The 14,146-nt window shown below is 50.0% G+C and overlaps 1 protein-coding gene across 2 annotated transcripts in view; it reads left to right on the plus strand.

The window, feature by feature from the left end:
* Window positions 1-14,146, plus strand: part of SMAD7 (SMAD family member 7) — a 32,172-nt gene that overhangs the window by 8,634 nt on the left and 9,392 nt on the right. The window contains exon 3 of one of the 2 annotated variants that reach the window (XM_050767173.1): window positions 662-733. In XM_050767173.1, the coding sequence (XP_050623130.1) occupies window positions 662-733 (72 nt within the window). Of the gene's footprint in view, window positions 1-658; window positions 734-14,146 lie in introns of both variants that reach the window. The other variant, XM_050767172.1, reaches the window with a different exon arrangement.

Raw genomic sequence — 14,146 nt, forward strand, 5'->3', positions numbered from 1 at the left:
TAGCCTGGGAGAGGTAGAACATTTCCCCTCCGGCTCGGAGCCTTGCTGAGAATGTTCTCTGTCTTGATCTGGTGGTGGTTACACAGGTGTATACATGAGTAATATTCATCGCGTCTACTCGGGATTTTGTATACTTTGCTCTACTTAAGTTACTCCTCAATTAAAAAAGGGGAAAGAAGTCCTTACAGCCCGATACCAATCTTGAGAATGTTCTCAAGAACTGGGAAACCTGTCTTTTAAAAGGATGAAGGCAGAGAGGACATGGGCTCCAAGGAGGGAGGCTTCTGCCCTTGATGAGGGATGACAGAGCAACCAGGGTTAAGAAAGTCCAACCCAAACCTCCTTTGACCTTGGAACCACCTAGTATCCTTAATGGGGGACTGGTAATGCAAGAGAAATTCCAGCCAGTCTGATTGAGCCTGACTTGAGTAATGATTAACTGGCCGCCCGGAGCCCAGACGGGTGACAAGGTGCTGTGGTCTGTCTTACGATGGGCAGCGAAGCCTGAGCAGACCATTAATAATCAGCATCAAGGCCACGAGTCAGCCTTTTGGAATGTGTGGTTTGTCTTTCATGCTGTTTAGAGCGTGCTTAAAGATGGATCTTGGTGTTTTTATTTGTGTATTTATTTCTTTCTCTCCCCTTTTCAAATCCACAGCAGACTGTCCAGATGCTGTGCCTTCCTCCGCTGAAACAGGGGGAACGAATTATCTGGCCCCTGGGGGGCTTTCAGGTAAGATGCTTTCTCTTATTTTCTTGGCAGTTCCAGGGTTTCTTGAAATTGCTAGAGACTGGAGGAATGGGGGCGGCCTTCTGCCACCCCAGCTGGTCTGGACTTCATTCTCATTTTTATATGCCTTAAGCTGGATGCATCGGTGGTGACATTGTGGTACCTTTCAGCTGCTCACCCTGCAGTCCTTTACGCTGTGGACACTGGGTCTGTGCCGTGGACGGGGAGACAGGAGCTAGCTGGGGACTGCTTTGGTGTGTGAAGTGTTTCCCGGTTATTTTTAAGCAGCTCCTGGGTTGAGGGGCTTCAGCTTGGTGACTTTGGTGTCATTAACTCATGCATTTGAGCTCTCTTTTTGCTTTTGCTCTTTGTGCATGGGGGATGTAAAGGGAATGGACCTACCTTTAAGGAATTTGTTGAAGACAGATCCCAAGCGTACGATGGGATTTCAGAGCATATCTGAGGCCTCCCTCCCAAGTTCTGATTCCCAGCCCAGCTTGCTGCAGGATTTTGCAGCACATGTCTGGGCCTGGGAGCACCAGGGTGGGAGCACTGCTGACAGTAGGAGCTATAATGGTTCCCTAGCGGGGCAGGTTTTCCTCGGGGCACACAGGTGTGCGTGAAGGCCTGGAATGCCAGTGCTGGGGAGTCACGGGGCTGGCTGAGAGGCACTGGGTAGCCATAGCATTGTTGTTCCTGAGGATGTGAAAAGAGGACAGTACTTAGAGAAACTCACTGGCAATGTACATGGGATGCATTTCATGTTCTGAAGAAATCCTATTTCTATCTGTTTTTCCATCCCCACCATGTCATCACTAGATTTTCTAAGAAATGGCTGAAGCAAGAGGGAAAACAACCTTAGAAACCAATGCTAGCAGAGTTTTGAGCATTTGGCATTTCCTTGCCCGTAGGATCAAGTGGTAGCAGCTCAAATAGAAGCTGTGCCCCGTTGTGGTGTATCCTCTTGTGTGAGGGGCATCCTCTTTTGTGGGGTGCCTGCTCTACTTGAAGTGTTTCCTCCATGGCTGGCTGAGGCAAAGTTCATTCCCGGACGGCTCCCTCCCAGGCTCCCCTCTCCAGGAACTGAGCTTGCTGAGAACGTCTTTAGGGAGACCCTTGTTTGTTTTCATTTCAATGCAATATATACTCTGACTGTTATCCGAGACTGAGGGTATTGTTTATTCAAAGCTTCTAATGAGAATTAAGCAGGAAAAAGAGGGACCCAGAGAAGGGAGGGGGCTTCAGGCAGGACAGTGGGAGTGGACAGAGGGAGAAAAGGCAGCAGTGTGTGAACTGCATCTTTTCTGCTTTCTAAGGCTAAGAGAGTTCTTGAAAGAAAGAAGGCCAATGAGAGGAAAGGGTCTCAGTAGAATAACACGCTCAGGATGTTGTTAGATAGTTTTATTTTTTAAACCCTGAATGTGCAGGGAGGAGCCCCGGCCCCTCCAAACCACATGAAATAAGCAAGGGAAGTGGCAGCTTTTGAAAAGGTCCTTTCGGAAGGTTTGTCTTATTGATAACATCTTGTCTGTCTCCCCTGCTGGAGGAAATGGCGACACAGGCTGAGATGCCAGCCTGAGCGCCTCCTCACCCACCCGCCCATGCCATGTGACCTGTGGAGCCCTCAGGAGATGGGTGGGCTTTTTTTTTTATTTTTTATTTTTGACAGAGTCTCGCTCTGTCACCTAGGCTGGAGGGCAGTGGCACGATATCGGCTCACTGCAACCTCCGCCTCCCAGGTTCAAGCAATTCTCCTGCCTCAGCCTCCCAAGTAGCTGGGATTACAGGCACCCACCACCATGCCCGGCTAATTTTTTGTATTTTTAGTAGAGACGGGGTTTCACCATGTTGGCCAGGCTGGTCTCAAACTCCTGACCTCAGGTGATCCATCCACCCCGGCCTCCCCAAGTGCTGGGATTACAGGTGTGAGCTACCGCACCCAGCCGATGGGTGGGCTTTTTGTTCCCCAAAGCTCTTCCAGTCCTAGAAAGAAACTGGGGGTAAAACAATCATTAACTCCTTCCCCTCACACCCCAGGTGATTGTAGACACAGATATTAATAAGGAGCTGCTAGGAAGAAGCAGTGACTCCCTGAAGGGGCAGCGTGGCTTCAGAAGGCTGCAGAAAGGAAAAAGGGGGGCCCTCCACATGGAAAGAGCATTTGTTTTGAATTTCTTCCCTTGATTTACTAATTCCGAAGGCTTCAAAGTTTGAGCTCTTTCTTCTTTCAGTTCAGAGTTGGTGCAGTGTATTCATAATGGGCCATGGTGGGGAGGGTACAGTGTTTTGGCGGTTGATGTCACTGGCTTGGGGGCATCTGGAGGGGAGGCGATGGGCACGGAGAAAAGCCCAGGGCTGTCCTCTTTGTAGCGAGAATGCCTTCCAAAAGGGAACTCTATTGGCCCTGGTCCAGGGCAGAGAGTTTTGTAAATGGAGAAAGCCCAAACCTCCTCCTTTTCACGAAGTTGATCCTTCCATGGGGGGTGGCCTGGGTGTGTCTGCCTTGCTGAGGATGAGGCCAGTGCCTGGATGTGGCAGGGCTGGATGGGGGAAGGGGCATAGCAGACACTGAGGTTGGGGGTTGGGAGCCTGGCAGCAAGGTGGGGAGCAGTGAAAACGCCAGTGAGGAGTTTCTCCCTCCTCCTCCTTGAAATAACCTCTCTGAGCCTCTTTCACAGGCCCTGTGTGCTGTTTTCCTTCCTGTCCTGCCCTGGTTGAGAGCGGGCTTAATGAATGGGGCTCAGTTTAGGGTGGGAGGAAGGTCGGCAGCAGGAGCCAGGGCTTGATTCTTTTGGCAAGGGAAGAAGGGAAAGAAAAAACAGCCAAATGTGAAAATGTGTGCCTTGGAGGTGGGGGTGGGGTGTGCTCAATGGCCTGTCCCCTCCTGAAATGCAGGGGTGACTCCAAGGCTGGCCCTTCCCTTTCCTGCGCCCTTGCAAACTGCCAGGGAGGAAGGGGAGTGGGTGGGTAGGAGCCTGGGGGCGGGGCTGCTGGCTGCAGGTTGGAATTCCAGCATTGCAGCTTTCTTTTGGGGGAGTGGTGGGGGTGGGTAGAAGACGGGCCTGGTCGTTAGGGACTTGCAGTGAAACACACCCCACCCCTGCAAGTTTCCTCGGTCTGGGAAAACGGGACATTTTTAGAAGGCAGCGACTTGCTTCCAGGAGATTGTACTTTCATTTTTGACAGCTGGCTTTCTGAGACAGATGGATTGCTGGGTGCAGGCTTGTGTGTGGATGTGTGTGTGTGTGTGTGTGTGTTGAGGGGGTGGGTGAGGGGGTGGGTGGGTGTTGCCACAGACGTGCAGAGAGACAATCCCGTGCGCAAACACATGAGACTGTGCAGATGCCCACAGGCAGGCTCTGGGATAGGGTGGGTCCCTGTCGCTGGGGTGGGTTGATGTCAGGGTGGCCTCTCCAAGAGGTTGTGGACTTGGTGGGTGGAGTTTGTGAATGGATTCTGCATTGTGATTTGGCAGTCTGCGCCCGACCCTCTGGGATGGGTGTCTTTTGAAAGGCATGCAACTCCCGAACAGGTCCTTGCCGCTGCTTGGACATGGATGTGTCATGGCTCAGGAAGATCACCTGAGAGGTCTTATGTAGCTTGGAAGCCTCTAGGCTCAGATTCGTCGTGGAAATGGAAAGGATTTGCTCCCAGAGCTTTCCGGGGATCACTGGGAATGCAAAGCATCTGTTGGAAGCTATCATCTTTGCAGCCTCCATCTGGAGTTTCTGTCTGGGGGCTTTCATTTTGCCTGTCTGCTGTCCTGGTTTGGGTGGGTTGAGGGAGCAGCATCTCCCTTGTGAGTTCTAGGTTATTCAACTGCAGACTCATCTTCTAGCCTCCTCCTTTATGTATGAATGTCTGGAACTGGCTCGGCCTCAGCCATATGGACCTCCCCAGTTAGGGTAGGGATTGGAAGCCAGCAACCACTTGTAGTTATTTAAACTTCAAAAGAAATGCTCCCATGGATCTCAAGGAGGGAGGTAGGAGGCAGTGGAGACAGAAGTGCTCACGTGTCCTGGGAAACTCCATCTCTTGGCTGTGCAAAGTCATACTTGTTGGAGAGACCCGGCACCAGGCCTCCAACCCAAGGGTGGCCAACTCTTTTGCTAAGGTCTTAAGATTCATCTGTGGCCACTAGTTCACAAGTCTGGGGGATGGGAGCGTCCTTGAGTCAGTATCCATTCAGCATTCAAGAATGTTTCTCTCTCCATCTCTTTGATCCCTGCTGGCATCTGTCATAGTCTCAGAGGAGAGCCTTCAAAAATACCTGTATAATCTGAAAATGCACCCCTGGCTCAGTCCACAGTTGACTTGGGCTCAAACCAAGTAGCTTAGGAAACATTGCTCCATCCTGTTTTAAGGAAAGTTAATCAGCTGCACGTGAACAATTATTCATTGTCTGGCTTGGAATTGTGATCGTGAACTGGGAACCTGGGTGCCTGTTGCTCTGCTTTTTAAAATTTTTTTATTTTTTAAAATTTTTTTCTTTTATTATACTTTAGGTTCTAGGGTACATGTGCACAACGTGCAGGTTTGTTACATATGTATACATGTGCCATGTTGGTGTGCTGCATCCATTAACTCGTCATTTACATTAAGTATATCTCCTAATGCTGTCCTTCCTCCCTCCTTTAAATTAAGTCACCTCCCCATGCCTGGCTACAAAACAGCTCACGGTTTCACTGAGATCTCTAATGCCATTGTGGAGTGAGGGTAGGGGGCATAGGTTGAGCTCACAGGCACGTGGGCCTTTCACCCAAGTGCTCATGAGCATGGACTTTGGGGGACTCAGGTGGACAGGTGCTTGTGACCATGAGAAAGCTCCTTCCTTCCCATCGCCTTAGTACCCTGCAGGCCACTGTGAGAAATGACAGTCTGGAACTCGAGACCTTCTGCCTCTCCTTAAACACCTGCCAACAGGATGAGTCAGGGCTAGGGCGGGCTCACCTGGTGCACACCCACACCCTGGTGAAGACCAGTCCTGGACCCCGCCTCTTCTGCAGTGCCCCAGGTCATGCACTTCCCCCTGGAGAAGGGCTTACTGATAAAACCCCTTTTGTCCTGGAAAGAATGTGGCAGTCAGGCAGGGGTTAAATACAGGGTGACAGCATTTAAAATCTCTGGAGCAAATTTAGGCTGCTCTGCCGGCCAGACAAGCTGGTCTGCTGCCTCACGCATCCTGTCCCCAGGCAGAACTGGGCCAGCAAAGGGAGAGGGGGCCAGGTGAAGGCCAGGCTTCGGGTGGTGTCACTTTTGGTGACGCTCTAGCACGCTGATTGCCCTTCACTTCCTACAGACACACACACACACACACACACACACACACACACACAGGCCTTTACAGCAAAGCCTGGCTGTAGCTGCGTAGACTTGTACACCTATGGGACCTCCGTGGCAAGCTCAGAGCCAGTGGAGCAGTGAAAAGGGAGGAAATGCTGAAGAATTCATGATCAAGTTTGGCTTCCTTTGCTTCTTAAAATTTTTTTTACTTTTTATTTTATTTTATTTTTTTTGTAATTTGAGACGGAGTTTTGCTCTGTCACCCATGCTGGAGTGCAATGGTGGGATCTCGACTCACTGCAACCTCTGCCTCCTGGGTTCAGGCCACTCTCCTGCCTCAGCCTCTGAGTAGTTGGATTACAGGCGTGTGCCACCATGCATGCCTAGCTAATTTTTGTATTTTTTGTAGAGACAGGGTTTTGCTATTTTGGTCAGGCTGGTCTCAAACCCCTGATCTCCAGTGATCCGCCTGCCTTGGCCTCCCAAAGTGCTGGGATTCCAGGCATGAGCCACTGCGCCTGGCCTCTTTGCTCCTCTATTATTGCTGTTACTGTGTCATAATTCCTTGCAGAATTATGATGGCCAGGCAGGTCTTTATTCCCTTCGGTCCAGGCCTTGAACTCGGAGCAGCATCCTCAAAGCAGTTGTCTTCACCTGGCAGAAGAAAACAAAAGTATAAAGTGCTGGTTCCTAGACTTGCTCACCACACTAAAATCCCTCGGGATTCAGCTTCCCAGATAGGTTTTTTGCTTGCTTGTAGAAACATTTGAGAGAAAACTATTATTAAGTATACATGGTCCACTGTTTTGCTTTGCTGTCATGAATGGGATTGTAAAAGGGACCCATGGGACCGGGTTTCCTTTTGGGGCGAGGAAAATGTTCTGGAACTGGAGAGTGGTGATGGTTGCACAGTTCTCTGAATGTACGTGTATTTTACCACAGTTTTGACCAAAAAAATGGCCAGCGGAAGGTTTTAAATACATGCAGATATTTGGATAATCTATAAGGAACAATGATTGTGGAGAGTAACATTGGAGAGACTTCTGTTAGTTGCCTGGGACCTGATGATGGTAGACATTTGTTTTGGTGGCAGCCCTGAGGTCGCATGGGAAGTACATTGATGGGCCAGGGAGCAAGGCTGGTAGCCTGCCTGGGATCTCTGGGGGGTGTGTGTGTGTGTGTGTGTGCGCGTTTTGAGATAGAGTGTCACTCTGTCACCCCTGCTAGAGTGCATGGCGCGATCTCGGCTCACTGCAACCTCCACCTCCCGGATTCAAGCCATTCTCATGCTTCAGCCTTCCTAGCAGCTGGGATTACAGGTGTGCAACACCATGCCTGGCTAATTTTTTTCTAGTAGAAGGGGGGTTTCACCGTGTTGGCCAGACTGGTCTCGAACTCCTAACCTCAAGTGATCCGCCCAACTTGGCCGCCCAAAGTGCTGGATTATAGGCGTGAGCCACCAGGCCTGGCCTTCTGCTGTGTGTTACCTGAGCAAGCAGACACATCTGTGTTGATCTTTCGACCTTCCGTTTTTCTTCGTGGGTTCCAGAAATGAGAGACAGGAAAGTTCCCTCTGGTTTGATTCCTGGCCTGACTTTTCTGCCAGGGGAAGTGAATATGTTTGTTCTCACGCCGCGGGGGTCCCCTGGCCTGCCCAGCCTAGTGACTGTGAACCAGGATGGTGCCAGGGTTGGCTCCCAAAGCTGGCGATCCAGACCCTTCCTGGGCCGCTGGAGACCCCAGTCCCTGTGATGTCCTTGCCCAAGTTCTAGGGCTGCAGAGGCCGCAGGTGACTGGCCCGGGCGCCCTCCCTTCACAGGAGCCTCGTGAAAGGATACTGTAAGCACAGCCGCTGGGAGGTCACCACTGGCCCTACCACCTCTCGCTCAGTATTGAATGGCTAGCCCCAAGGCTGGCCGCCTGCCCACTGTCACACAGAGGCTTCCTCTCCCGGCTATTTTCAGCAGGAAGATATTATTAACTGCTGAGGCACAGTTCTCAATTTAGTGGTTAACACACCAAGAAAGCAACACTCACCTGATCCTGGCCACTCTACCTAAACCTGTTGGCTCACTTGGGGGACTCGGCTGCCCCCCAGCCTCTCTGTTTCTCTCTGTGGGTTCACCTTGGAGATCTGGGCTACTAGCGCCATTCCCGTGGAAGCCGCCCCTGTAGATTCAGTATCTGCCATAGAGAGAAACAGGCTTCTTTTGAAGCCAACTCTTAAAGGTGTAGAAAATGATCGTAGTTATACTCTAAGATGGGGACATGTTTTAATCGGGGTGGGCACTGGCTGGGAAAAGGGACTTTCAGCGGTGTTGAGGACAGTTATTTAAAACAGGGCGATAACTTTCACCTTGTAAGTTAACAGGAAATATTGGGACAAGACAGGAAATTGCGTCACCTCTTTTTTAAGAAGAACTCCAGAAAAAAGTGGTTCGTGAAAGGTAGTGGCTGAGAAACGGCTAGCCTGTTTTCTGTTTTGTGTTTTTTTTTTTCTTCCCTTCCACTCCCACGAGAACATGTACACAGCCATTTTCTTTAAGAAAGAGGCTGTTTGAGAACTTCATGTTATTTTTATTATTAAAAAAAATATTTCACCAGAAGGGTCACCTTCAGTTGAAATGTTAACTGCAGCCTTATTTCCCATTTTACTAAAGAATCTTTCTTGACTTTTTCAGCTTCCTTCCCCAAATGGTATTTTTTTTTTTTTTTTTTTTTTCTTTTTTTTTTTTTTTTTTTTTTTTTTTTTTTCTTTTTTTTTTTTTTTCTTTTTTTTTTTTTTTTTTTTTTTTTCTTTTTTTTTTTTTTTTTTTTTTTTTTTTTTTTTTTTTTTTTTTTTTTTTTTTTTTTTTTTTTTTTTTTTTTTTTTTTTCTTTTTTTTTTTTTTTTTTTTTTTTTTTTTTTTTTTTTTTTTTTTTTTTAGGCCAAGCAGCTCTTGGCTGGAAGCTAATTCTGGTTTGGCCGCGGAGTCCTCAACACTGAGCCCCACCCAGTGTCATTAGCTCAGTTTTAACTTGCAAAAAAAAGATTGTATTTTTTTTTTTTTTTTTTGGATGAGGGGTAGGTAAGAATTTACTCACGCCTTTAGCCTTTTTACTCACCCCGGTACTGCCTTTTCCTAGCAGACGTGCCTGGCATTTAGCCGCTGGGAACTCAGGGCTGCCTTTGTATTTTCAAGCCACCGAGTCCCCCTCATCCTGCAGGAGTTCTGTAACTTTCCTGAGACTGTTTCTAGGGTGCTACTGAGGAGTGGAGGGGAAATGGGTCTCGGAGCTCCCCTGGTACAGCCGTGTCCAGTAACTGTGCTGTGCTTTGGAGGAAGGGGTGATACGGTTCTCCTAGAAGCATCTCCCAGAGAGGGGGCTTGCCACAGCCCTACAGTGGTGTAGATGAGGTCCAGTTCCATTTATTTGTCTCTGGGTTTCTAAATCCCCTCTTGGTTGATGTCATTGTTCTAATGACACAGGGCATGGGACATTGCCCCGGCCCCGTGCTGCCAAGGAACCATCTTTAGGATAGAGACCAGAAAGAAAGAGACCTGTGTGTGTGGCTGGCCCATTCTCCACTCACGCTCACCCCCACCCTCCCAGCTTTTTCCTTAGCGTGCTTTGTTTTGTTTTCATAACACAACAAGGGCCCTGGGGTGTGTAAAAGCATTGTTGAACACTTGGTGGGGTAACTTGTCCAAACAGAGCGGGACGCCAAAGCAGAATGCTGTGGGCAGGTGGTGTGCCGGCAGAGGTTGGCGGGCCGGCGCCTGCCTTGGAAACACCTTTCAGCAGCATCTGCTACAGCCGCTGCTCTCGGCCTGGCGCAGAACAGGGCTTCTCTCTTGCGTCCTCCGCAGGGAGTCCGGGAGAGGGACTTGGTCCTTCTGACTGACTTCCTGCTTAGAAGGTGTGCTCCCCTCTCCGGTGGGTTCACATGTGCCTCCCTCTCTTGGGTGTGAAGCTAGGTGGGCCCGCTGCTTTGGAAGAAGCCAGTGTGTCCCTGTGATTCGTTTATGGAGCACATATGTATTGACACCTATGATATGCCAGGCTATGTGCTGTGCAGAGGGCCAGTTCCTGGGCCGCGATAGAGTTAAGAATTGGCAGATGGAGTGGCTTGTCCGAAGGTGATGTTGAATCCATGGGGATGGAGCCGTGGGGAGGGGGGATTGAATATGAGTTGCCTCCATCTGGAGGCAGGCCGGGGCAGCTTCTGTAGGACAGAAGAGCCTGGTCCCTCCATGAAGCCAGGCCATAGGTGAGGGAGGTGCAGGGGTGGGCCCCCTGGAGTAGGCAGAGCTCTTGAGTCATCTACTTCTGCTTCTGCTTTGGTTGTGTGGTCTGTTGAGAATTGAGATAAAGCTTGTGGATAAACAGAAACAGAGGTAGGTCTCCCGGGTTTTGGTTCCAGCCCGCCTCCCCACCCCTCTTCTTGCTGATTGTAAGATGACAGCAGGAAGAACAGGAGCTGTGGTTATAATCCACCCTCCAGACCCTGGTAGTACCTGGGGCACAGCACAGAGTGGAAGTGACCAGCCTAGCGCCAGGCTCCTCAGTGGACCACAGCCAAGGGGTGGGGAAACATCTGGAAAGACAGTATCTGATGTCTTGACAGCCAGAGGGGAAGTGGGATGTTTTCGAAGCCCAGGAGTGACTTTCCCTTTGTAACTCCAGAGGACTTGATTCTCATGAAGACCATCTAGGGGATGAAACTGTTGCTTTTTAATTTTAAATCTGAGAGTTAAGCCCGTTTCTGAGGTGTCAGCCCTGCGTGTGAGGCCCTGGCCTGTCTGGGGTTGGGTTTGGATGAAATAATCTAAGATGCAGTTACCAGGGTGTTTCATTTTCACGTTCATCCTTCCCTGTCTGTTCCCCTGGGGCCAAGCGATGGCTTCCGAGCTGTGTGGAGTTCACTAATTGAATTACTCTTGCTCCTCCGTGGAGCCCCAGGAAGAAAAGGCGGGGAGCGCTGCTTTTGCTGGGAGGTTTGATCAGAGCAGAAAGGGAAGATCTGGTCTCAACTCCAGTTTCATCTTGCAAAGTTGGGAGTTTCTTTCAGCCAGAAGACAACTCAGATAACCAGGCCAGCAACTGTGTGCTCATTTCAGTATAGCTTTCTTACGTTTTGATCTGCGACTGTCACTCAACGGAACAAAAACAATAAGACGCCAAGATATGACTGTGCCGTTAGCAGATTGGCTGTCTGCATTTTCTGGGGTGGCTCACTCGGAGGTTAAATGATTGTCCCTGTCTCCTGTCCCACCTTCCAGTCACCTCATGACGCTGTTAAGTGTCTCCTTCCCCAGCAGGCTAAGTGAGGGTCGTCAAGAGCTGGGCCTGGGTACCTGGTCAGCCCCACTGCAGCCTCTGAGCCAGTCCTGCCCCACCCCCTCATGAATCAATAACCAAGAGGGAAAATTAAAAACTTAGTTCTCAGTGTGATCTGAGTGCACCATACTGTTCTTACAAATAGATGGGCCCCATCTCTTGCTCAGTGGGGACACAATCAAAACCCCGTTGGAGGGCTGTTTCCTGGGGAAGAGCCCTGGATCGTGGAGCCTGCAAAGGTTCAAAAGCCTCCTCTTCTCCCCAGGGTGTCCAGGATGCTGTAGTCCCAGGAGGGGGCTGGGAGAGAATTACAATGGCGGGGCCAGCATCCTCCACCTTTTTTGTCGCTAGACACTGGCCTGCCCTCCTGGGTTGAGACCGAGTGTCTCAAACCCTGGCTGGCCACATGGCCTTGCAGGAGCCATTTCTGTGTTCTGGGCCTCAGTTTTCTCATCTGCAGAATAAGGGCTTGGGCTTGGCTGCTGAGTCCCTTCAGTGATCTGTGATCTTTGTCTCTTGGGTTTGAGGGGTGTGGGAATGACCTGCCATTGATGAGATATCCCTATGGAAGCCAAAGACTTCTTCCTGTCTCTTGACTTGCAAACTCTTCCAAGTATGGGTGAAAACTGAGGACTGTCCAGAAAAATGCACGATATACTACAATTTGTATACATTTGCAGGGGGCCGCTATCTTTGCTGAAGCCCAGTCCCACCCGTGGAATCCCCAATTCAGGAACTCCATGCTTACGAGGACTGGTTACGGGGGTGCAAAGGAGAGCATTAAGAGAGCTGAGGCCTTTTTTCTTCTCTTTTGTTGTGGTAAAATATATATAAAATTTACCATATTAACAATTTTTAAGTGTTTAGTTCTGTGGCATTAAGTACCTTCATATTGTGCTGTTATCCCCACCGTCCACCTCCAGAACTTTCATCTTCCCTAGCTGAAACTGTTCCCATGGAACACTAACTTCCCTTCTCCCCTCCCCCCAGCACTTGGCACCCACCATTCTCCTTTCTGTCTATGAATTTGCCTCCTCCTCTAGGTACTTCATAGAATCGTGGAATCAGACAGTGTTTGTGCTTTTGTGATTGGCTTATTTAACATAATGGCCTCAGGGTTCATCCTTACTGTAGGGTATGTCAGAATTTCCTTCTTTTTTAAGGCTGAATAATATTTTATTGTGTGAATATCCCATGTTTGGTTGATTTAGTGCTTGATGGACACTTGGCTTGCTTCTACCTTTTGGCTATTGTGAATAATGCTGCTGTGAACATGGATGCGCAAATACCGTAGGAGCCCCCGCTTTCAGTTCTTCTGGGTATATACCCAGAGGTGGAATTGCTAAATTACACTGTCATTCTGTGTTTAATTTTTTAAGGCATCGCCAACGGCAGAGCCTCCTTGACTTGTGTGTCGGCACACACTGATCACATGGGGTGGGGGAGCCCTACCGACTGCGGGTGGGCTTGAGGGTGAATCCTGGGGCAGAGGGAGTGAGAAAGGGGGGAGGGGGCAGTCTGTCCCTGCACGGTGGGGGAGGGGCAGTGCTGGGCTGCTGCAGTCACCAGCCAGATTTGGAGCTCACATTTATGGGAGCCCATGTTTATGGGAGACCTGGAGGCTCTGAAAGGTGGGGCACCCAGCACAGAGCGTCTGGCTGTGTGTGTTGGACTCCAGGGCCTTGTGACAGCAGCTTCTGGGTGGGGGACCCTTTCATTCTTCTTTTATTCCCTTGACCTCCTAACTGGAGGTTAGGAGTGGGAGGGCCCGCCAGAGGGAGTGGGGGCTCGGGTCTAGGAGGTCCTGGGTGCTTCAGGGGTGAAAGGGCTGGGATGGCTGAACAGTGAGTGTGTCCAAGCGGGAGAGATTAGATTACGGAGGCAGACAGAAGTAATGATTAACTTTTCCAGTCTGCACGCTGTCTCCAGGCTGTCGTACTGTTGTTTTTCCCTCTAAGTACAGTGCGGCCCTGGCCTGGCCAGGCCCTGGTATTGGGTTGTAAAGTGAGAGATGGAATGAGGGCTGGGAGTGCACAGGGAGGGAGCTTGCCGGAGAGGAGAGATCTTTTCCATCGGATCCTGCATTGGAATTTATTGGCTGGAATGCAGTAAATGTTCAAAATGCCATCCCATCCAACAGTTTTCATAATTGTTATGGAACAAGGGGAGCCGGGGGAGGGGAGGAATGAAAAGGACTTTTGTTTCTCGCTGTATTTTTCCACGTCTTCAGACAGCTCTCCTACCCTCTAGAAACTGGAGTGGAGTTGGACCTGTGGGGGATGGGGTGGGAGAGGGCAGGGTCTGCCTTTGGGTCCTGTGATACCTTCCAAGGACTTAGGGGTCCTGGTGCCCTGGGACTTTATTACAACGAGGCCCACGGCAAAAGTAGCTTGGTTTCTTGCAGGCACAGAGCCCCCACACCTGCAAAACCAGGGAAAAACTGTCCTGTCCTTCTAGGGGTTTTGTCCTTTTAGAAAATTGGCTTATGATGCAGTGGTTTCTATTAAGATTTTCATGATGCTTTAATGTGTGTGTGTGTGTGTGTGTGTGTGTGTGTGTGAGAGAGAGAGAATCAGCATTCAGTGTCAACTGCCCAGATGGGAATCCAGATAGGGAATTTGGGGAATCTCCTGACACTCTCAGGGTGGCAGGTGGGTAGGTGGGTGAGGTAAGAGACTTGACTTGGATGTCTCTCTTGGACATGACAGACTTTCTGTTCCATGCTTGTCCCAGCCCTTGTGCCTTCCTGGGGGTGTCAGGGTCATGCCCAGAGGGAAGGCAGCTGATCAGACAATGCCATGCAGGGCTGAGG

Source organism: Macaca thibetana, chromosome 18 (genome assembly GCF_024542745.1).
Source record: "Macaca thibetana thibetana isolate TM-01 chromosome 18, ASM2454274v1, whole genome shotgun sequence".
Taxonomy (NCBI): domain Eukaryota; kingdom Metazoa; phylum Chordata; class Mammalia; order Primates; family Cercopithecidae; genus Macaca; species Macaca thibetana.